Genomic DNA, 23,906 nt, shown 5'->3' with positions numbered 1-23,906 from the left:
CTGAACAATGCTCAGTTCACCCACTTTCTCATTTCCCTACCAAAGCAAAACAAATAAATTACAGGAATTACAAAGAAAGAGCTGGGTAATGACATTAAAACCATTATTTTGACTGCTGTTATGCCTCGAATACTGTGTGTAACTCCTGGTCTCCTCATCTCCAAAAGCATAGACTAAAACTCTCCAGCTTGGGAAGTACAAGACTGAGGAAATACAGAAAAAGATGAACTGAAGAGCAAAGGTGAGTAGAGAGCAACTGTTCATTGTTTCTAGGAAAATGAACAAAGACAGAAACTTATAAAACAAACAAAAACAATAACTTTCCCCCCAAGAAAACCCACAAAAAAGCTCCCTCCCCCAGAAAAAAAAACACAACACAAAACCACCCCACATTTCAACAATGCATAGTCAAACCTCATTAAGCAAGGACCTCTTCCTGCAGATGCCAAAAGCCTATGGGGACTTAAAAAGTGTATGATTTGGCAAATTCGAGGAATAAAAATCTACTGAGAACTGTCAAAAATAAGACATCACTTCTGATTCAGAAAGTGGTAAAGCCACAAATGGTTCCATTTGAGGTATTAAGGGCACTTTCTAGTGTCCACTGCTACAGACATGTATACTCAAATAAGATGTTTCAATGAAAATACACTATCTAATTGTTTCTGGAATGCATTTACTTATAGCAAAGTTCAAAGGAATCAACAAATAAAGAATATAAATACTAACAAGATACATTTGAGTCTTGGAAACATTTGCATATATACTTGATTGTGGTCCAATTGATATCATTAACGTATGAAAAGGACTAAATGTAAGAATATAATCCCCAGAGAAACTGCACATTTTCCCATTTGAAAACTTTCTTACATGGGTTCTGTACTACCCTGTTGGTACTACGTGTACCGAGTCAGGACAGAATTCATTTTTTGGGAAAGTGTGTAGGGGTATTTCTAACAGAGGAAGGTGTACTAAAGTATTAAAATTCCATCAATTTGATCTGTCTTTCAGGAGGCAAAAAAAAAAATATCTATTACTTATTTCCATCTTCTTACGCACAGAGTAACTTTGTCAGTGCATATTATGTTTGCTGTAAGTAATCATGCTGGAGGGTTTGTGCATATTACCAACTTTTAGGCCTGTAGCCTTGAGCAGCAGCACTTCCTGCTGCACTACAGCTTCCCCAAAGCAACCGCTGCTCGAGTGCTATTCAAATGTAGCAAATCACGAGCAACGGCACCGAGTACATGTCAAGAAATCCTTGTTTTAATAAGCAAGCCAAAAACTCCATCACCAACTTACCCGATCTCATTTCTAAATCAATTTAAGCCTTACAATATTATGTAGAAACATGGCTCAAAGGACACTTACTGTAAGTAATGAGGTAAAGATACACAGTTACAGTTTTAAAAGTGCTAGGCAGTCACCCTTCGAGAAGCAAACTAACGGGATGAATGAGGGAAGGAATGGCTCAAAATCCCGTTAGCTGCCGATTTTCACTCTCAGCAGTCTAAAAAGGTCCTAAATTAGTATTTTGCTCCATTCCAAAGGGATTAGCTGTGCAAAAAATCAAACCTGTTGAGCAACGCGGTCTAACCTGTAAATTAGTTAACAAAGACTGAAAAAAAAACCACCAAATGTAGAGAATTACTCTAATCAATACTTACTTGTCAAGTCCAAAAAAAAAAAAACCACAAAAAAACAAACCAAAACAAAGAGGGAAGATACTTCCACACCCTGTGTGCGCTAACAACGGTCCCGTGGCATCCCAAAGCAGAAAACCAAGATGAAGCACAAAGTTACACCAGCCCGTCAGGCGTCCCTGTTTCCACAGCTCTCGTCCAGCCACCCGCTCCTCGCTGCCTGCGCTGGCCGCGGGGGACAGAGGCGCACGGTTCAAACACCTCTCTGGGGACAGAGGCGCACCCGGGCGCGCCGCCGCCGCCGCCGCCGCCGGTCCCCGCAGGGTCGGCAGCCGCTGGGCACGGGACGGCAGGAAGGAGCCAGCTGCTCGCGCCGGGCACGGAGCGCGAGCGCGCCTCCACGCCCCCGCGCGCCTCCACGCCCCCGCTCCCCTGCGGCCGTTAGCGCGCAACCGCTCCCGGGCGCGTGCCGCCTCAAGGGCTTCCGCGCGCGCCGTGTGCAGCGGCAGGAGGGAGGGAGGGAGGAAGAGAAGAAAAGAAAAGAAGGCGGGAGGGGGGGAGTTGTTCGCCGCCTCTCTCCCACCCCCACCGGGACGCCGCCGTCGCCGCCGGTGGACGCTGGGAGGCGACAGCGAGTCCCCGCCGCTGGATCCGCTCGGGGAACGCGAACGAGCGGGTGAGACTTTTACCTTTTCTCTCTTTTCCCGTCTTCGCCCACCATGCTGCGGACGCCGCTGCCCGCGGAGGAGAAGCGGCGGCTCAGCCCGGCGCTTTCCTCCTGAGGAGATGAGGGAGGCGCGGCCGGGCCGGAGTTAGCGCGACCCGCGCCTCATCCCCGTTCCCAGCCACCATGAGGGAAGAGAGAGAAGAAGTCGCAGCCGCCGTGGCCGCCTCCCACCACGGACCCAGCCGACCCCTGCAGCACTGCCAGCAGCTGGACGGCTGCGGGGCGGCTGCCCCCCTGGCGCTGCCCGGCGGCGGAGGCAGTCCGGAGAGCCTGCGGAACGGCTACGTGAAGAGCTGCGCGACCCCCCTGAGGCAGGACCCTTCGAAGAGCTTCTTTTCCCTGCTGCTGTTCCCAGCCACCACCTTTTCCACCTCCTGCCGGGCTCTGCTCTGCCTGGGCGCCCTGACCGCCGTTGTCCTTTCACTCCTGGCCTTTCACTCCTGGGACAGCGACGGGGGTCAGCAGGACGGGAGGAGCTGGCGGAATTCCCGGCCTCTGCACGCCTTGCTGTGCCTGGCTCGCTGCCTCAGCCCCCTCTTCAGCATCGCCTGTGCCTTCTTCTTCCTCACCTGCTACCTGGCCGGTGGCAGGCGCGGGGAGCACGGCGGCGGCACGACCCGCTGGTGGCTGCTGGCGCTTCCCGTGTGCTGCTACTCGGGGGACTTCGTGGCGCTGCAGTGTCTGGTGCCCGCGGAGGGGCACGAAGAGGAGCCCCAGTCCCCCGCCGAGCCGCAGATGGTCCTAGGCAGGCTCCTGACAGTGCTGGGCTTGATGGCAGCGCTCACCCTGCTGCACAGCTCCCTGAATTTGCGCCGGAGCCTTCTCGTCTTGGTCTTCTCCATCTTGGTGTGGCTGGTGTCGCTCACCAGCCTTCCCTGCGTGCCCCCCGCCCTCAGACCGCTGCTGGCCGGCTCGGTCGGGGTGGCAGGCTGCCTCCTGGCACTCTGTGGCGGGGAGCACGTCATCTCGGCTCAGAGACGAGGAGTGCACCACCAGCATCATCACCACTCACGGCTCCCCAGCGTGGATGAAAAAGTGCCTGTGATCAGACCCAGGAGAAGATCTAGCTGCGTATCCTTAGGGGAAACTTCGGCCAGCTACTATGGCAGCTGCAAAATGTTTAGGAGACCCTCGTTGCCTTGCATTTCCAGAGAGCAGGTAGGTGTCTCCGAAACTGGAGGAAAAAACTTTCTGAGGAGTGAGCGCCACTCGCTTTCCTAACCGCTGTATGTGTTTGTGCTGGACGTCTGGCTAACTGACAAGCTCCTGTTAGAGGAATGGAGGAAAACGTTAGTTCCTTAGCGGGTTTCTCATCTCGGTTCTGTAGAATCGATATAATACTTTATGTCTCTATGGAAGCTAAGCAGTAATAATGTGTTTGCTATAGCTCGCTCGCTTTTTGTACGATCTTAAATATTAAAAAGTAATTCTTATTGATTGGAACAAAACCCCAAACCAAACATCTTCAGCTACCAGCTACCTTGTTATTTTGATTGCCTCTTTTCCAAAGCCCACCTCCTCCGCTTTTAAGAGAGAAAGAAACCACAGCTTTCTAGCTGCTCGCGACTGGTTCTTCCCGCTTTCTGTCGACAAAATGATTGTTAAGTGCCAAAGAAATACCAGGTTTTGAGGGACATGATTTATCAAATGTTGGTGTTGTCTAAATAGGAGCTGTTCTGCCTTGCAAATATCGTTGTCTGTCTCTCTTCCTCGCTTCACATACATTAACATTAGGTTTGAGTTGATGTGATTTAAACTCATTTTTTACTGAAGAGAGAGCTGTTCAGTAGAGTCTGGAGGGATGCCCGAAACGTTCAGTTTTCTTGAATGGAACCCTGTTGGTTTCTACCTCCCGGAAAACTTTTCAGTGAGTCTTGTTTCTTGTAGTGTAAACCCCGAGAGGGGGAGTAGTAGGGGGAAGGGGGGTAGGTTTGTTTTTATTTGGGAACTTGCACGTGAACTGCAGGAACGTCGAGTTGTGTTGCCGGTGGAACTGGTCCGAGGCTGCTGCAAGTGAATTATCAGCCCGTTATAGGAAGGAGAATAAGGGCGGTGTATTCATTAAACGTGCGAACGAACAGTTTCTGGGAAGTGATTGTTGCTACAGAACCTCCCATCTACTACTGTTGTGGCTGAAATTGATGGCTACTAAATGAAATTTTCTACTTTTGCTTTGACATATATTCCGTAATGCACTTGATGTAATTGACTGTGAGATAGGTGTGAGAAAATACGAGGTGAATCTGAAACGGAGGAGTAGTTTCCGAGCGTTTCTCTCCCTGCACTTGCACAATAGGGTAATACAACGGTAATTGTTTTTGCATAGGAGGCTGCAATGCAAGTATGCTGTAACAGGCTTCAGAAACAACTCATTCAATGAGTTTAAAATTATCAAATGCACACTATGAAAGACACATTAAAATATTGTACTAGCAGTTAAGATACGTAGGGAATACTGTATAATAATTTACTTTCTCTGTTCCCTTCTTTCCCTTCTGGATAGCGAGTGTTCTCTTTTCCCCCCCCCCATTTGTCTGCAATATGAAACCCCAGAAAATATAGTTTCATTAACGTTCCTAGGTGATAGAAGATATTTGTTCTCATGCAAGTTACTAAATGCTTCCGTTAGTATTCGCCTCACTTCCTAAAGGCATGCACGTATTTCAAGTTAAGGCATTTATTATTCTTTAAGTAATATCATAAATGTCAACCATAACTGAAGATGTAGAATTTATTGGCAGTACTTAAATCATATGTGTTCGTAATAAAATGTAACTGTTTGGTAGGCTTCCAGAATTTGATGTCTTTGTTATCTCTAGAAGTGAACAGAAATAACAGAGATCTGAAGTTCTTTATTTTCCTAATAGTCTAGTATGCTTTACAATAAATATTTATGCTTTATTAAGCACAGTTTAAATGAGATTCATAGATACGTGTTTTGTGCAGTATTTTATATATGATTTTAGAAGGATAACACAGGTGAAATCTCCCAATCTCTTGTGTGACTTGGAGAGAGATCAAACATTGCAGAGCTGATAAAACGTCAATTGTTTGGGGGTGGGGGAGAGAGAAGTAAGCCCATAATGTGTGACTTTATTTGAGTAAACACTACAAGGTTTTTATATGGTTTCCTGGAAGCAGAGAGAATGTGCACACTTGATGCTTTTCACAGAACATTTATTGTGTGAATTTTCTTTAAGGACTAATTGCATATTTTGCAATTATTTATAAAAGAATTACAATGTTTCTTTTCCAATATTAATATTTTAAGAGTGAGTTTAATGAGCATTGTTTGTAAGATCAGTGGAATACAAGGAATGTGCTACAGGTTCATCATGACAAGAATACTTTGATGACTGAGAGCTAAGTTGCTACTGTGATTCCATTAGATGTATTTTCTATGATTGTTGTAAACTTAGTTTATGTAGAGGTTTGTATGAACCTCTGCAAGCAGGGGCATATAAGAACAAAAAACCCCAGATCGTAGAATCATAGAATATCAGGTGGGTAGGGACTTCAAGGATCATCTGATCCACCCTTTCCTGGCAAAAGCACAGTCTAGAGAAGGTGGCCCAACACCCTGTCCAGCTCAGTTTTAAGTGTCCAGTGTTGGGGAATCCAACACTTCCCTGGGGAGGTTATTCCAATGGCTGAATTGTTCCAATAGTGAAAAATCTTCTTCTTGTGCAGATTTTAGTTACTCTTTGAGGAAAACAGGGAATGCTAGTACTGACCTGAAGTTTTCAGTTACTTGTTGATTTGAAATTTTGCAGACTCTTTGTCTAGTTAAGTACACAAGAAAATAATGATATCAAGTTGGCTTGTATTTTCATTAATAAGTTCAAGTCAGCAATTATAAGGGGTCTGTGTGCATGTGGTGGGGGAGAAGGACACATGACAGAGGTATTGTACGACCAGCAATGAGTGCACACTGGAACTGGATGGAGCTATTGCTGTTTTCTGGGGTAGAAGTGGAAAGAGGCCTGTGAGCAGGATCCTGTAAGCACAATGTAGTTTGAGGTGGGAGGACAGTATCTTGAATAGATTGTATCTTTAATTTTTTACGTGAGTATACTTAAATGCCATTGTCAAAATACATAACTACACAGAGAAGGAAGTGATACCACTATGATTAAGGCTAAAAATTATGCAAATGCAATGTTTTTTCTGAGTTCTATTGTATTAATACTTCTGCTCACAGAGATTCATATGATTTAAGCAGTAAATGGGCTTTTTGTATTCTTACCTCATTGCTCATCTTGGCCCTAAAGAGGAATTGCTTATTAGCAGTGTGACTTCAGTATTGGTTGGCAGTACAAATTTTGTGTAGGTGATTGCAAGTATTAATTGGATGCAATCTATTAGCTGTACCTACAGCTGCTGGTATCAAAGAGATTGTCTTCATTGACAGTTGCATATTTAGCACTGGATTTCTATTTTTTTTCCCACATGAAAACCAAATCAAAATTTGGAATCTACAAGGTGCTTCTCACTATTGGAGATCTTGGAAGCACTGTATCAGAGGATTTTTTTTTTTCCTTGAGTAAAGAGTAGGCCTTTGTAACTAAACACACAGGATATGTGTCCCAAACAATCTGCAAGCAGAGCTGATAATTTTCCTAGTTACCTCACTAGGCTCAAATATATAGGTGGCTGGGATATTTCATGGATAAAGACTGATTTCATGTTGCACACTGTTAATTACAGGAAGAATTGTCTTGTGGTTAGGTTGTTGGATTGACTGCCACCTCTCCCCAGTTTCTTTCCCAAGCTATCTTGTACCTTTGATACATTACCTTTAGAAAGATGAGGACTCAATTTCAAGAGTCTATAATATTTATGTAACCTGAAATTAATGCAATTCCCTATTCCCAGACAGGTTATTTCTGTCTGTTACCTATTTTTGAAACAAATTATACTCTGTCTTTAAGTACTTGAGGTATAAACTTTCTAGTGTAGAGCCTGTCTGTTAATATGCATTTTATAGTGTCTTAAAATTGTTAAATTCAGATACAGTTGCAGCCTAGAAACACATCAGCCTTTACTTGTTGTTTGCAGGCAGTAACATAAAATGTAAATCTTGCTGTGTATTTGACAAACTAGCTCTTTGAAATGTCAAATGTTCTAATGATTATGACTGTTGCCACAAGTGTATCTGCATGTCTAGATTTGTTCCTGTTGTTAACAGACTTTGTATCTCTTCGGGTTTTATTGTTTGTCTTATGGAGAAAATCAAGGTAGAAAAGTGGGTGTGTTAAGTTGTGAATGTAGTCAATTTCAATGGGATACAACTGAGTGTGGAATTTGGAAAAAGAAGGATTACACGGTGAAAAGAATCGTCTTGGAAACCTGTTTCTGCATCTGTATTTGAGTTTTATAGGATGTCTGGTTCTGTCTGACCTTGACAAAATGTTTTGCACTAGGTGAAATGTCAAATGAGACTCTTGGTAAGAGTTGCATCCTTTATATATATATAAAAATATATATATTTTTATCCTGAAGTTATATTCCTGAGGTATTATAATGCAAAGAAAGGATGATTTGAGCATGGTCTGCCCATAGATACCAATGGTCAGCGTTCAAGATGGTGTCCTCTGGCAAAGTGACCAGTCAGGATAGCAAAAGGGTTGTCTGTTTCTGCAGGTGTGGTTTCCTAAAAAGGTAATGTAAAAGGAGAAAGGAGGAAGACAGCTGCTGTGGAAACGATGAAGAAATTTGGAGGAAGATGAGGGTGGCATATTAAAGGGATGGCCAGAGTGCCAGTAGGAAAGAAATGGAGGAGGTTGGGAGAGAAGGTTCCAAGAACTGTATGATTGGCTGTGTCAAAGAAAACTAAAGGATTTATTGGATAAAGCACTAATTTTCAGCTTTGACTAGGGAGACGTTTGAAACTAATGAAAGAAAATTTTAGAGATAAGGTGCCCAGGAATGTGTCTAGAATAGCAAAGGGAACAGCCTCCACACTGTGGTTTGTGAACAGTACTTTCTGTAAAGTTAAATATCAAATGAATGAGAAGTACAAGGAGTCATGTATATTTTCTCATGGGAAAAAGCCTCATCTTTTGAGGCAGTGTATGTCTGTGCACGTGTATGCCTGACAGTACTATTCTAATAGTTGAACTTGACCAACTGAACTGATTCAATATTATGGCCTTAGAAGTTTCAAACAAATTCCAGCACGTGTTTTGGAAAAAAGGTGAGTGGGAAGTAAATGGAATATGCCCTTACACAGGGCAAGTCTGCAGTGTTAGCTGAACTCTTAAAATCCACATGAGAGTGTCTCTCATGTCATGAGTGAATACCAGAACCAGAGGACAGGAATTCTGTTAAAGCCCATGCCTTATTTGACAATTGATAGGAAAATTATATTTAAAAAAAAAAACAACTTTTTTCTTCTGGCTTTGGATACCTAAAAATGAAAACTTTGTGCAACCTTACCTTTGTTCAAACAAATCTCTGAAGAAAACCAAGTGTAATTTTTGGGTCAGATGTTCAGATACTAGTTGCTGAAGATGCAATAAAGTAAATCTTGTATTTTTGTGCAAAGGTGAGTATTACAGGCAGGGGAACTGGGAGATGTAGTCTTTTCTATTGTTGATGAAATATCTTGTTGAGGAAAACTGATGAGAAACTTCTGCCTGCCAAATGAGAAGGGAGGGCAGACCATGGGAAATTACAGCCACAGAATATTTTGTTGAAATCTCTTCAATTTTTCCATTATAAAACTGTGTGGAGAGAGCCAAAATAATAGTTTGAGAGTAAAGGGGACTGAAAGGATACAGTTTTCATCATGACTTTTTCATTGGGTGAAAACAATGCTTAAAAAGATAGAAAGACACAACAGAATAAATTCTAATGAAAAAAAAAATAGTGGCACTTTTCTGCAACTTGGTAGCAGGCACTATAAAGATAAAAAAGTGAGGGCTTGGATTGGTAAGGGCAGACTGTGTAATATATGAGAGAATGTTAGCAAAGCATAAAGATTAGTTACTTTAAGGATCTAGTGGAAATAAAAGAGTACTAGAGGCTTCCAAACGGACAGGAACCAATAAATTAGATTTCACAGGGTAACAAGTGAATTGACAGATGGTGGTGTTTGGGAATGGGAAGTGTCACAGAAACGTATTGAAGGGATCTGTCCTTATGGAAGACCAAGTTAAGTGAATGGCTTTAGTGACGAGTGTGACAAAATAATGTATTCTAGGAACTAAAGATGGCATAACAGCAAATGACTGCTGAAATAAAATTATAGTTTTTAGAGCATTTTTATATTTGAAAACAGGCCTTGCAGCTTTGGGAAAGGACATAATTCATACAGATATGGACAGATGGTGACCAGAAGTATGTTTGGATGTGATGGGCCATCCCTACTTCCTAGCTTTTACACATAGTGTGTTCTCTTGAAACAACTCCATATTTACTGGGAGCGGGACAGAAAAGGGCACAGATATCAAAATATTTTTTATATCCTTCTGTGTATCTGATAGTCCAATATTTATGAAAACCAGTGCTGCTATGCAGAACAATCGTAAGTCCCAGTGCTAACCTCACTTTGGACAAGAGGTGTAGAAAAACCTGACATATTTCCAATTAAATGACTGATCGAATGGTAATCCTGACAAGTTTTTTTTATCCAGTACTGAGTTGCAAACCCAAGTACCTTCACTAAGTTAAAGGCATAATTGCAGCAAATATTCCATTTCTTGTTCATTTGATCCATGAAAGTGTGTTTTATGAAATGTTAAAATGATCTTTTTCCTATATAATGTAGTAATTTAAAACTATTCAAGATACCACAGAAAATGTACCATGTAAAGCTGTATTTGGGTGCTTTGGATTTGGTTTTGAGAGATCTTTCCTCTTTTATGAGGAACATTCCAGACTTTTTGGTATGATTAGCAGTATAGGTATGTTGGTTCAGCTGTATCCACACTGGTAAGAGCAACTGAGAAATACACATGGGATTTAGTTTGGGATGAGTATTTTCAGTATGTCCCAAACAAACAGTGCTGCTCCCCCACCCCAAAGGAACTGTGCCACTGTTAGGTGATAATACAGCAAGCCTGTGTTACACCTGACTGTTGCATCTCTTGTCAGTATGGTTTTATCAGCAAAGTTCATAATACCAAATAAACTTTTCTGAAAGCATGTGCAGTTTAAGGTTTGCAGAGGTAAGTTTTATCAGCTTTTATTGAAATAAAAGCTGGAATATTACTCTCTGCATAGGCACTATGGTATTAGAGTGTTTCTTTTAGTCTTCATTATTGGTCATATTACATTTTCTTTTTTTATTAGATTAAACCCCTTTAACAGGATAGGAGCTAAACTAAAGGTTAAAAATACTAGGCTAACTGTTAACACTAAGAGGATTAGTATGATTTGTGTTCCAATGTGACCCAAAATTAAAGGCCTGTATTTACATTTAGGGTATTTTTATTTTTCTTAAGAGTCAGTTTAACATTACAGATTCAATCGCAGTATAATTTATATGGAGTTTTTATATTATTCCCCCCACCTCCCCCCCCCCCAAGCATTGTTGTGTGATACCTGTTTGCCGCTTCAGGAATATAATTTTGTTCCTTCTGTCTAGTAGATTCTCTTAAAGGAATTCTAAATTTCTGGGTACTCTTAAATTATTAATATAGGACAAGAAGTACAGGTTTTTTTTTGTGACCAGGTATCACTGAATTTTTTCTGGTACTTTCTGGCTCTCCAGAACAGCTTGTCCTTTCACACAAACTACCGATGCACCTACTGGTTTTCAGCATTTGATGACTGATAAACACTAATCTTGTTATCCTCTGTGAGAGATTTCTTGTGACCAAGAAACCTTACTATATTCATGCTTTACAGAAGTGGATGGCCATTGAGCTGGGCTTGTAATTGTGGAAGTGAATTGACATTTGTGAGCTTTCCCTGAGGTAGGGATTAATCTCTGTAAAACGTTAGTAGTTACTAAAATTCAATGTTGTGTATAGTTTAATGATGCTAACTTTAAAAAGAAAGGAATATTTTTGGGAGAAGCCTTAAGTGATCATTGTCTTGATTAATGCCTGCAATAGCCCTCATTTCATTTGGTTTGCCACCTAGACAGTGTGATGTGAAAATGTACTCACAGGCTCTTTGAAACACCTCTTGCAATTCCGTAGCATAGTACACATTCTCACCCCCTTAGAATTATCCTCGTTAGACAGTACAAAGCTAAATTTCAGTTAATTTAAACTGCATTTTTGCAGATACAAGCGGTTTTGGTGGTCCTATTAGTTGATAGTAGGGGAGGGAAAATTGTGTTGAAACCTGAAGGTGGGATTAGGAGACTGAAAATTTTAGATCCTGCTGTGCCTGTGAAATGCCATCTGCTCTGGCAGTGCCTTGAAGGAATTGGCTCAGACAGGAAGAAGTAAAAGCACACTCACAGTTTTACTCTTTACTAGTTGGATCCTCAAGAAACAGGATTTATTTTGCTCGGGAAAAGGTGAATGTTGATCTGAGTTATACTGTTTCCACTGAGATTGTCCGTAGACCAGTGCACTGAAACACAGATGTACCTACAGTGTATTACTGTTTATAGACTGGGTTAAATAAACACAGGCATTAATTATGACAGTGGCTTGGTTCTTCCTAAGATCTTAGTATAGGATAAAGCAGAATATTTCACATATTAACAATCTTGTGTTGTCCACCCTGTATGTGTCCTCTTTCTGTCCTTATTTCAAATAGCTTCATTTTCAGGGCAACATAATATCCATTTGGGGATCACTGAGGCAGCTTACAAAGCAGTTTCCAAGCGAAATTTGCAAGGGGAGAATTTCAGTTCATGATGCACACACACGTTTAACTAGGCATCTTCTAGTCTTTTTTTTTTTTTTTTTTTAATAGTAAGAAGCTGAGGAATGTTACTTAGGATCTCTCCAATGATTAAATAAATGTAGTATGTCTATCTGAAGTTAAAATGAGCGATTACCATAATGTAAATGACAGCTTTGTGCTGCTATAGCAAAGCATAGTTGAAAGTATTTTGATTGCCAGTATCTGTTAACTTATTTTTATGCAGTTATGGCAAGCATTCATTAGAATCTGTATCAGGATTTCCTACTACTTTTTATTCACCATAGAATGTTTCCATGCCATTATACTGTTGAAAACCTAATTTCTCCTTCTATTTGGGGTTTCTGGTTGATCAAGTTGGTTAAGAAAAAAGAGTTCATGTTAATGACCAGTCTTTTTTGTCATTGCTGTAATTATTTTATTTTTCATAACTGCCAGCCTGTTTTTTACATTCCAAATGATTTTTAAAGAAGCTTGAAAATACTAGGTTTGTGAGGAATTTTCTGTGATGTCAAGATGAAAATAAGAAAACAGCAGTAGTTGAGTGGAGGCAGATGCTGGCTATCGCTTTTAAGTGTGACCTGTGTTTTCAAACCCCTGGGGGCAGTGACCATCATATCAGAGACGTGTGCAAAATATTATGAAGAAGAAAACAGTACTTCAGTCTATATGTGAAGGGTAGTAATTTTTTAAATGAAGAATAAGAAGAAAAACTAGTTAAAGGGCCCTAGGCCTCAAACAGTCTTGTTTAAAACTGAGTAAAACTCTGTGCTTGCATATGAAATTTGAGTAATCCACCATTAAAGATAAAATTTCAAGACAAATTTATTTAGAAACTGATGTTATATCTGTAAATATGAAATTGAGAGCTTGTTCAGGAAAGTATTTTACAACTTTAGAAAAGGTTTAAACTGTATTTCATATAACAAAGTGATGCCATTTCAGAATTAACTGCAAGAGTCAATACGGCTTTAATAATGGACCTATAAAGTTACATAGTTAGCCTTATGTATTTTTTCTTGTATAAGACTAGTTGCTAGTCAGAATCTCATTGCTAAAGATTTGTAAATCTTCTGTACTTCTCTTAACACTTATTCCAGTAGGAAGCTCCCTAGAGTCAGCAGAACACTTAAACTTTCAAGTGGAAAAGAACATGTGTTTTACAGTGCTTAAGGACCAAGATTATAGTCCTTACTTGTTTAAATATTCACAGGGTTTAATGTAATTTATAACTTTAGTTCTCTAGTAGCAAGTGTTAACGATCTCAGATGAATACATTCTTAAAGCTGTGTTCCTTTCACCTGACTGGTGATGGACAGGGTTGGTGTGCCTTTAGAAAGCATGTCTTAATTTTTAATTATTTGGGCCTTGAAAGGACAAGAAAAATAATTTCACAGGAGATTAATGTTCAATAATAAATTGCTTACTTGCTTGTGTGTTTTTTTCTTTTTTTAATATAATTTTTCTTTTTCTATTCTGTCTTTATCAATTCTTATTTTTGCCATAATTTTACCACCTCTTCCTATCAGTGTGTTCTTTCTCTTTCTACCTGTTACAAGATCAGTAACCTAGTTTGGTCCAAAATTGCAAGTATCTTTCAGCAAAGGCATAAAAATGGTCTGGCTGAGAACAGTTAATTTTTTTAGAAACCTAGCAATCAAATTATTGTTTAAAAAAAAGTGTAGAACATTTAGTAACATATGTTTTGTAAAATAGAATAAATAGGTCTTTGCATTTACAGTATAAAAATGTTCCTAGAATCTCTTACTTCAGTACCATGTAAATGTCCATTATTTAAAAATTATACACAAGTAGACTGATTTTGAAAAGGTGTGTCACACTCATACAGACTTTATCTTTTAACTTGATACTATACAATATTGTAAAGTTCTTTGTTTTCTCACTTTGTTCTTGTAGTTCTGCAAGTTAGATGCAAGACACTTATTCACCAGCTTCATTCTGCATAAGCACAATTGCAAATTTATTTTTAAGATCTGAATTTGTAGGCTTTTGTAGTTAGTAGCTTATTCTTTGCTGCCCAAAGAGAATCTGTATGTCTTTCCTAGTTGCAAAGCTCAAAACAGCCTTCTGTTTATTTCCTGGATAAGAGGGGACAGAGGTTTTCTAGGTGTTTGGGGTTGTTTTTTTGTTTGGTTGGTTTTGTTTGGGGTTTGTTTTTGTTGGTTTTGTTTTGGTTTGTTTTCTTAGAAGACTAAGCCATTAGCCATCTTGTTTATGTTTTGCCTAACACTTCTCTATTGTAAGCATGTGATGAGGGAGAAATAGGAGTAGTATTAGCTCAAGTGCTGCAGTTGTAGCCAGAGTTGATGGCTGACCAGTGCTAAGATGGAATGAACCACCCTGAAAAATAATGCTGAACATCTTACTCCCTTTTACTTCTTCTCCATTCAAAATGGGAAAGACTTAGGGGATTTGTATTTGGCACTGTACCTTCCTGGGTTGTTTGAAAGCTATAAGAAAGCTTTGCATGATCTTTATAATACGGATGTTCAAATGTACAAAAATGTGCAAATTTAATTGAGGAATTTAATTCTGATTACAGCATGAGTTGCAACAGGGTCAGTAAGAGCAGAGGCAGTTTCAGCTTTATCTCCAAGAGCAAGCAAATTTAACTGGACTTCTTCAGATTTTTTATTATTTTTTTTTAATTCTGGACTTTATTTCCAATATCTGAGTAATATTTTGGCTCAGCATGTCTGTTAGATTACCAGCTCTGTCCCAGGTCTGTCTTTTTTTTTTTTTCCATCAGCTGTGCTTCACTTTTTGAGATGTTCTGCAGTGGTACCCCTGCAGATTTCAGGAAGAGGGGTAAGCCAAGAAAAGCCAGATTAAAAAAAGAGCATGAGTTCCCTGCGTCTATCATCATAAGCATCATTTGGGAGTTGTCTAGCTTGGTGAACAGAGCTGTATTTTTCTTTTTGTGTCCCAGTCAGAGTATAGGAGGAAGCAGCTGGAGTTCTTGTATGTTGTGATGGTGGATTCTGTAGCTGGTGGATTGTTATAAGACAGATAACAATTCTGAGCATTGCAAAAATCAATCATCAGTATTTGGGTAGACTTCCAAGCCCTGTAGAGGCTACCCTTCTGCTCAAAATGGTGGTGTTAGACATCAGTCACTTAACTGAAATGGTTGTTACTTGGTGCCAGTGCTCATATTTAGATCGAAGTATTTTTTAGTGGTCTCCGACAGAACTTGTATGTGGATGTTCTTCTACTTGGTTCTAATTCAGACATCTAAAACCTCATTTTTCCAAATGTGTCCTCAGCAACCATTTTAAGTTTCAGTTTTGGAGAACCGGTCTGAACTTTGGATCCCATAACCTAAAGCTGTCATGTGGCTCATGATTTCTCTCAGGACTCCTGATCCATTGCTGAGTAGAGTTGAGGTGGGAATCTCTTATAACCCAGCATAACACTGCAACAATAGTCTTATTACACTGTGCTGGTTTTCTTCCTTCCCCTACAGTGATATTTGGATTCCACAACATGCCTTATGTCATCACAGGTTTTCTGCCTATCATTGCCTCTTCACCCCTGAAACTTCCTGATCTCTTTCTAGAATTTACATGACCACATACTAGACTTTTTTTTTCCTTTTTTTTTTTCTTTTTTTTTTTTTCCTGAGCTGGCTTTCCATTCAATTGAGGGAAATAGTCTATTGGTGAAGAAAACATTTCTTTTTCTCTGCCTTCCTACCTATTATATGCCTACTGCAACATCAGAACAAAGAGGAATGCAGGTGTATGGGAGGAAGTGATACAGAGGGAAACTGCTAATAGAGTAGAAAAGCCTGCTGATGGGAACATCTGCATTTATAGAAAAACATCACTGAGATGCTAGCAAGCAGTTAATTGCTGACTAAGCCAGAGCATCAGTCATATTGTGTAAATACATAGTCCTTTTTTTATTTCTTATTTTCCGCATAAGTATAGCTGCCAGTGCCTACCTGCATGCTGTTTCTTGGAGTTTTAACTTAGGCCACTCATTTGTCTGGACCTCTGAGCCTCTTGGCCTAAATCCTCACATTTTATGTTTTGGAATATGTATAAATTATAGTACTAGATTTGGCCAAGAAGGCTTCCCAAGAAACCGGAGAATCTATGAGGTATTTGAAGGAATGAGCCTTCCAGTTATTGGAAAATCAGGACTGGTTTAGATCTCCTTTTACAGCAGTTCTGACTGGCATCCTGAGTTACTAAGCTTTTCCGAGAAGTCCCTAACATCACCTCGTATTTGCACCTTGACATTTTTGATACCTATTTCTCTTTAGTGGTCAGGAAGCTGCTGTGACAGGTTGTCTTGACTGTCATCTGTCTTTCAGAACACTTTAGGGGATTTCCCACTAAAAATTGCACTGAATAGGTCAGTGAAGGTGGCAGACTCTTTTCAGCAGTAAATTTCATGTGCATTTTGCCTTGGTGAAGCATTGCCCATAATTTTTAAGCAAAATAATTATCTTGCCTTTTTGCTTTGTTTGTGCCCCACAACCATTTCATAGTACAGAAAAACATTTGATTTTTATACCAGATAAGCACCGATGTCAGCACATAAAAGCTCTGTGCTGGAAATAGTTTGTTTCATGTTTATTCATGTCCTGAAATGACCAAATTCAAACCAATATTTAAAAATAAGTAATAAAATCATTTTTTGTGCAATATATTTAGAGAAAGGGCATCATTTGCATTTTTCTTTTTACATTAATATGTTTGGTAATTTTTTTATTTGCACTAGAATCTGCAGTTTCCGTGCGAGACAGCTCACTGATGAGATCCATGCCCTCCACATCTTCTTAGCTCAAAATGAAATTTTGTTTTCCTTGGTGTATGCAGTAACTGGTTTGTGATACATTGTTAAAACATGCTTTCTACTTATGTATGAATACACACCTATTTGAAGTGAATGACAAGTAGTTTGATAGATCCTCTGGAACTATAAAGTTAAAATCAGAGCTACAGATAATTCCATGTTTTTTTGTAAAATCTTCAGGTGACTAGTTGTTTTGGTTTTGGTGTTTGTTTTGGGTTTTTTGTTTTGTTTCTGGTTTTTTTTTTAAAGTTTAATTTGTGGCAGAAACTTTCAATAGCACGAATGCAAATTAAAAATCTGTTACATATCCTGCCCCTTTACTCTGCTCTTGTGAGACCTCACTTGGAGCATTGTGTGCAGTTCTGGTGTCCTCAACATAAAAAGGGCATGGAACTGTCGGAACAAGTCCAGAGAAGGGCCACGAGGATGATCAGGGGAGTGGAGCACCTCCTGTATGAAGATAGGCTGACAAAGTTGTGGCTCTTCAGCCTGGAGAAGAGAAGGCTGCGTGGAGACCTCATAGCAGCCTTCCAGTATCTGAAGGGGGCCTATAGGGATGCTGGGGAGGGACTCTTTGTTAGGGACTATAGTGATAGGACAAGGGGTAATGGGTTAAAACTTAAGACAGGGGAAGTTTAGATTGGATATAAGGAGGAAATTCTTTCCTGTTAGGGTGGTGAGGCACTGGATAGGTTGCCCAGGGAAGTTGTGAATGCTCCATCCTTGGCGGTGTTCAAGGCCAGGTTGGACGAGGCCTTGGGTGATATGGTTTAGTGTGAGGTGTCCCTGCCCATGGCAGGGGGGTTGGAACTTGATGATCTTAAGGTCCTTTCCAACCCTAACTATTCTGTGATTCTATATATTTTAATTTTAGAAGATATTTTCTTTTTTACGTTTTCCTTAATTAAAAAGAAAATGCAGTGTAGAGAGCTACTGCAAAGGTGTGAGAAAATTAAAAGTGTATACACAAAACATCACTGTAAAAGTTAATTTATAGATAGGGCGGGTTAGCTGCAAAGATGTTAGTCAAGGGTTAAGCTCAGTATGTTTCGCTGGCTGCTGAGTGAAACAGGATGCAGTGACTACATTGTCAGACTGCTGGTGTGAGTGCAAACAGATGAGGAAATGCTGGATCAGGCACTTCAGCAACTTGGGCTGTTACCTAGGAAACTGCTTGCGTCATACTTGCCAGCAATTAACTTACAGTTCTTTTATTTTTGATAGCGTTGCAAGCTGAACTCTACTGTTACAAAGGAAAAGACTGGCTTCAGCTCAAACTGTTCAGTTGTGACTGTGGCTGTGGCGGACAGACGAATTTGCAAATTGCTACTTCAGGATAAATTGAAAAATTATTTAAACTCTCCAGCCTACTTCCCCAAATGACATTGCAGTTGTGCTTGATTCTGAAAGACTTATAATCAATTTTTTTTAATCTGTATGAAAATGATCTTCCTTAGTTACCATAATTAAGTACTGTGCGAGTTTCACCTGTTTGATGCCACTGTCTTTTCCAGCAATTATACTGAAGTATTCTTCTGTGTTACTTATTAAAACATAGTTTTCAAAATTAATGTTACCTGAGGTTTAACCTCTAAAGCAAGTGATTGTCTTTCTAAGTACTTCATTTCTGCATTGATTAAAATTCAGAAACTTCCAGTGGTTACCTAGTCATTAATATAACCCAGTTAGTGTTGAAAGCGATGTGTGTTTTATCTCAGAAAATCATCATGTCTTCTGCATTTCACTTAAAAACTGTAAACAAATTCACAGTAGCTGATTTAATATTGATGTGTGTTATTATTGTGGGTATTGCCTTATGGGTAGCTATGACTAGTTAGTTTTTAGGGAAAAGCCATGCTGTGACCAACAGGTTTAACCAAAAGTGTTTGTGTTTTTTTTTTGTTACATAGGCAAACACATGAATAAACTTAGATTTTAGTAAGCTAGTATTATAGTACATAGTTAAAGGCTAAACTTGTTAAAATGTCAAGGTTAATACAAAATACACTTGTGTTCCTATGATTGTGTGAAGCTTAGTTGAATACTTTTAAGCATTTGGATAGTAGGATTTTCAAATTATTTTGGAAGAATTCTTCTCTCTAAAAGCCCCACATTTTCTTTCTTGTTAAAAGAAAAACTTTGACAGATCATCTGTTAGAGCTGTGTTAGTATCAGAAGTATATATGCAAAGCTCCTGGAGAAAAATTTAAAACAAGCAAGTCACCAGATCTTCCCACCTTCTCAAAATCCCTGAAACAACCCTCTCTAACAACTGAAAACCAGCTCCAAACCACACTCTTCATCCCCCTCCATCACCATCCCCGCCCCTCTTCCCCCCCCCCCCCCCAAATGTAAGGCTTAGAAAGATTGCGTATCTCTGCTTCTGCACATTTCTGATAGATTAATGTGGCTGTAAGACTCTGGCAGCCCATATATTTAAGACATTTTTCACACTGTAGGCCAGTGTCATCAATGGTTAGCTGGTCACTGGGGTTGCATTCCAAATGCCGATCACTGTCTATATGGCCTGGGATCTTTGTATGGCATTGTCTTCGATTTTATTAAACAAACAAACAAACAAAACCCACACCAAAATACAAGCAAAGAAAAGAAAAATAAATCATGTGTGGGTGAAGATGGTTAAAGCACTGGGATGCTATTTGAAAGGAAGAGTAAATGTATTTCCTGCTAGTTCAAAATAGCTTGACTGACTTGTCCAACCTCACTAACACATCATTGAATGTGACCACTGCTTGGTATGTGCTTTATCTGGTATGTATTCATATTAGTTCAATTGCAAGTTATGAATTTTTACCATTGAAGTTGATGAGTATTGGGATTTAAATATTAACACATCAAGCTCCGGAAATCACAATTTTTAACTGTGAATTTTGTCTTGAATCTTCTTTATCCCTTCAGTTCTGGACATGAAAATGGAGGTTATGGTGTCGTTAGGTTGCTGCTGGGTTCCATGACTGTACATCCAGTAACTGCATTTTTGTTAGGGCAACGCCTGCAAGTTGTGTACTAGAGTCACAGATTCACGGAACGGTTTGGGTTGGAAGGGATCTTAAAGCTCATCTAGTTCCAACTCTCTGCCAGGGGCAGGAACACCTTCTACAAGACAGGGTTGCTCCAAGCCCCATCCAACCTGGCCTTGTGCACTGCCAGGGATGGGGCAGCCACAGCTTCTCTAGGCAACCAGTGCCAGTGCCTCACCACCCTCACAGATGCATTAACCATGTTGAGTATTTTGTTTTATCCTTGTTTAGTATTTTAGCCTGTAAGCCTTGTCAGTTTTCCTTCAGTGATGTAAATGGGAATTAAATGATCACATACTTTTTTTTTTCAATAACAGACTAATAATAATTAGACTAATTAGACTTATTGTCTAATGGTCTGAATTTAATCTTCATTCTGGCACTTTTTAGCTATTTTCAAGGAGCTTTTATGAGCTGACAACATTCAGTTATTCCTTTCTGAATGTCTGTACTGGTATTTGGTATCCATACAGTTTTCATGCAAGACAATAGTAACAGATTGAACTGCAGCATCGTAGGACACTGTGTGGCTTTTTAATCTTTCAGGCGCTGCAGTAAGGGACTGCATTTTTTTTTTCAGCAAAGTCTTTGAAGTTTTATATGATTTCTTGGAAAACACTTGGTTTGTATCTGTTGCAGTCTCCTTATTTCCTAAATCCACTTTTCTAATACTGTATTTTCTGTAATTTTTAGAACCAGATAGATGGGTGCTATGAAGGAGAAAAGGGATTAAGGTCTCTTCCATTTTCTTCTGTTTTGATTTTTAAAAATGAATCAGTAAAATGTTATTTGCAACTCTTACGCTAGAAGTATTTTGTAGAAAATTCCACTGAAAACATCAAGGAAGTGACTGATAGTCCATTGCTTCTTTATGCATGCAGCTAAAATGGCCAGCAGGCAGAGCACCTTGCATAGATAATTTTGTTCATCAGGAATATTTTCATGTTTTTTGTGCAATACAAAGGGTTTTTTTTCTTTGTTTTATTTTCTCATCATATAGTTATGTACCTAAATGATCACTAGAATTACCTAAGATGGGCAGTCTTTTAAAAACACATTATTATTCCCATTGTCTAATTTGAATGGCTTTTTTCCAAGTATTTTTATTTTAAAACCATCTTTGCCAGTAATGTATGGTGTTTTTTGTTGTTTTTTTGTTTCTGTGTTATCATTAAGTTCAATAGATGAAATTATGTAGACTTACTTATGTTCACCAGCCCTTTCTCTTGATATTAAAATCTCCTTCTTTCCTGTGAATAGAAAGTTTCTCTACAGCTCCACCGTAGGACTTTGCAGCTTCAGCCTGCAGTAAACCTCTTTGGGCTTCTTTGTTTTTTTGGATTTTCAGAGGGTAAAAGCTAGGGGGAATTACAGAGAGGAATGCCTTAGCCATCTCTAAATTTTCTTGGCATATTGCAAGCTTTCCTTTACTGTTTTGTGATTTTCACTGTTTATTTGTTGCCTGTGTCCAAGTAAGTAACTTCTTTCCAGTTTCTTCAGTGTCAGGCTTTCTCTCAGTGTTTGGTATCCACATAGAATTTGAGTCCTTAATTAACAGAATGTAAAGTTCCTTAAAATCCTGTGGAATGGAGAGCATGTTTCTCCTTTTCATTGCCTTAGATTAGTTCAGGTGATTATTTTCCATCTTTATACATCCTTATATTTTTCTTCTGGGGTAGTTTTTTTATAAACATTTCTGACTTAAAACATTGTCCTCTGTGCACTGTAGCTGTTTAGAAGAAATGTTCTTTGCTAAGATGCACCTTGGAGGCCAAAACTTCAATGGCTTTTGAAGTCAAGTGATACAGTGATATCAGTAACTTTTCTATACCTCCCTACTTTTATTTTATTTCATTTTAGAATGGTGAGCTCCTGTATTTCTGTCTGATATCTTCTGGTTTTTTTCCCCAGTCTGTCTCATTGTTCCTTGATATTCTGGTGGTTTCCTCCCCACTGGCTTTTTTTTTTTTCTTTTTTCCTGATAATACCAGCAGCAGAGCTAACTAAAATGTGTGGTGCAACAGCAGGTTTTATGTACTGGGAGGCAAAATTGCAGTGCAAGCCCGGATTAAAATTTTGAGCTCTGAGGACAGAGCACGATAATTTTCTGACGCTAAGAACTGTGTCCAATTTAAAGCAATTCTTATGTAGGCACAGAAAAGGAAATTTTTTATTTATTTATTTTTTTTTTTTGACCTTTGGACATATCCTTTCTAATCTGAATGCTCCTACTCAAATGTTCCAATTCCCTGACTGCTTTGTGGCACTTCCACTGAAAGGAGTGGTCCTTCCCAGCACTGCCTGCTCGCTCCTGCCCTGACACCGCCCCCTTTTGTGCTGACACAAGCATTCATGAGATACACAGTGAACTAAATTGGGGAACTAATCCATGTTAAAAGTAATCGGTTCTTTTTGTACCTCCTTGCCACGTGTCTGCATGAATGCTTTTGCTGCATGTGGGAGGGAGCCACACGCACAGGAAGGAGCAGTTGAAGGAAGGCAGGACTGCTCCTTTGTTGTTGCAATGCCAAGTTGTGCTGATTTAAGAGAACTAATGGCATTGCAGTGTAAAGAATGGATGTGTTAGAACGTCCCAATAAATCAGTCAAAATAGCATCCCCTCACACCCAAAAGCCTCTATACTTTTTCTATGTCTTGAGTGTACTATATATTCTATGTTTGTCTGCTCGAGGATAAAAGAACAGAGTACTTCAACATTGGATAGCAGAAATATGACAAATAGGTACTTAAAATGCCAGATATTAAGCAATTCCAGTCAGGTGTGGTATCATGCCTGCATATAACATTATACACAAAGTTTTCACAAAAGACTTTGAATGGAAAGGTGCAATTTGGATATTTAAGTTAGAGTTGTACAGTACAAGGGGCAGAGGGTTCTTTTAAAAAACAATTTAGGATTGTGTGTTAACAGGCAAAATCATACTGCACTCATATGTGAGAACAGAATGAATGGGTAGAGGACGCATGGTTCTTCCTAATATCCGGGGTATTTGGCACTAATTGAAAATAGTGCTTTGTTTTTGTGAAAATTCTTCATTATTTTCAGAGTTTAGTAAAATGAAATATCATAAAACTCTGATAATACTTCTGTGAGTCACCTTATGAATCTTGGACTCTCATCAATCCATCGTGCTTCCACCTACAGGACTAAATATGTAATAACCATAGAAGGGAAAAACTATTCCCTTATACTATACAAGTGGAAGTCCTGTCACGCTGAATTGGGAAATGCTCCTGTCCCTCTTTGATGCTTCCAGGTATTTTTATGATTTTTCTGCCTACTTCTTTGGGGTACCTGAGATTTACAATAAAATAAGTTGCTGAAGTTAGGAAACTTCAGTCCAGCCCTTTGCAGTAACCCTTCTTGGCTCTTAATTTTCATGTTGCTGAAAATTCACATGTGATAGCAACAAAAAGAAAAATGTGATCAAAATGACAGGTTGTGTAGTTGTTTTGTTGGTTTTTTTTTTGATAGTTCAAGAGCAGACTGAATTTCATGGGACAAATAGGTCTCATGACTTTGCTTCAGAGTTCTATCAGGTTTACAACTTTCTGTAATATGAAATTGTGCAATCCAATTATGTCACTTATTCCTTTCATGATAACTCATAGTATGTGGTATGTTCATTTTATAGACATGTTTGCTTCTATCTTCTCTCCATGATCCCAGTACTCACCAATGTAAAAGGCATTAGCCACAATGATCATTATTTGCAGAAGGGATAGGGAGTGGAGAAATGGAAGCAGGCGCACCACATGTCCCATTTCAGCTTTTGAATAAATTAATCTGCTGAGGAGTAGCCACAAATGACATCGGGT

At 39.4% G+C, this 23,906-nt stretch overlaps 1 protein-coding gene across 2 annotated transcripts in view; it reads left to right on the top strand.

The window, feature by feature from the left end:
* The first annotated feature begins 2,162 nt into the window (after positions 1-2,162).
* PDE3B (phosphodiesterase 3B) overlaps positions 2,163-23,906 on the top strand; it is a 96,226-nt gene continuing 74,482 nt past the window's right edge. Inside the window, exon 1 of one of the 2 annotated variants that reach the window (XM_061380481.1) lies at positions 2,163-3,528. In XM_061380481.1, coding sequence (XP_061236465.1) covers positions 2,494-3,528 — 1,035 coding nt within the window. In that variant the 5' untranslated portion in view covers positions 2,163-2,493. The remainder of the gene's footprint in view (positions 3,529-23,906) is intronic. The other variant, XM_061380482.1, reaches the window with a different exon arrangement.

Source organism: Neopsephotus bourkii, unplaced genomic scaffold (genome assembly GCF_033783945.1).
Source record: "Neopsephotus bourkii isolate Nb327-2 ecotype Australia unplaced genomic scaffold, CSIRO-AGI_Nbou_v1 NB_1792, whole genome shotgun sequence".
NCBI lineage: Eukaryota > Metazoa > Chordata > Aves > Psittaciformes > Psittacidae > Neopsephotus > Neopsephotus bourkii.
The sequence above is the reverse complement of the archived record's forward strand: the minus strand, read 5'-3'. Positions and strand labels throughout refer to the sequence as shown.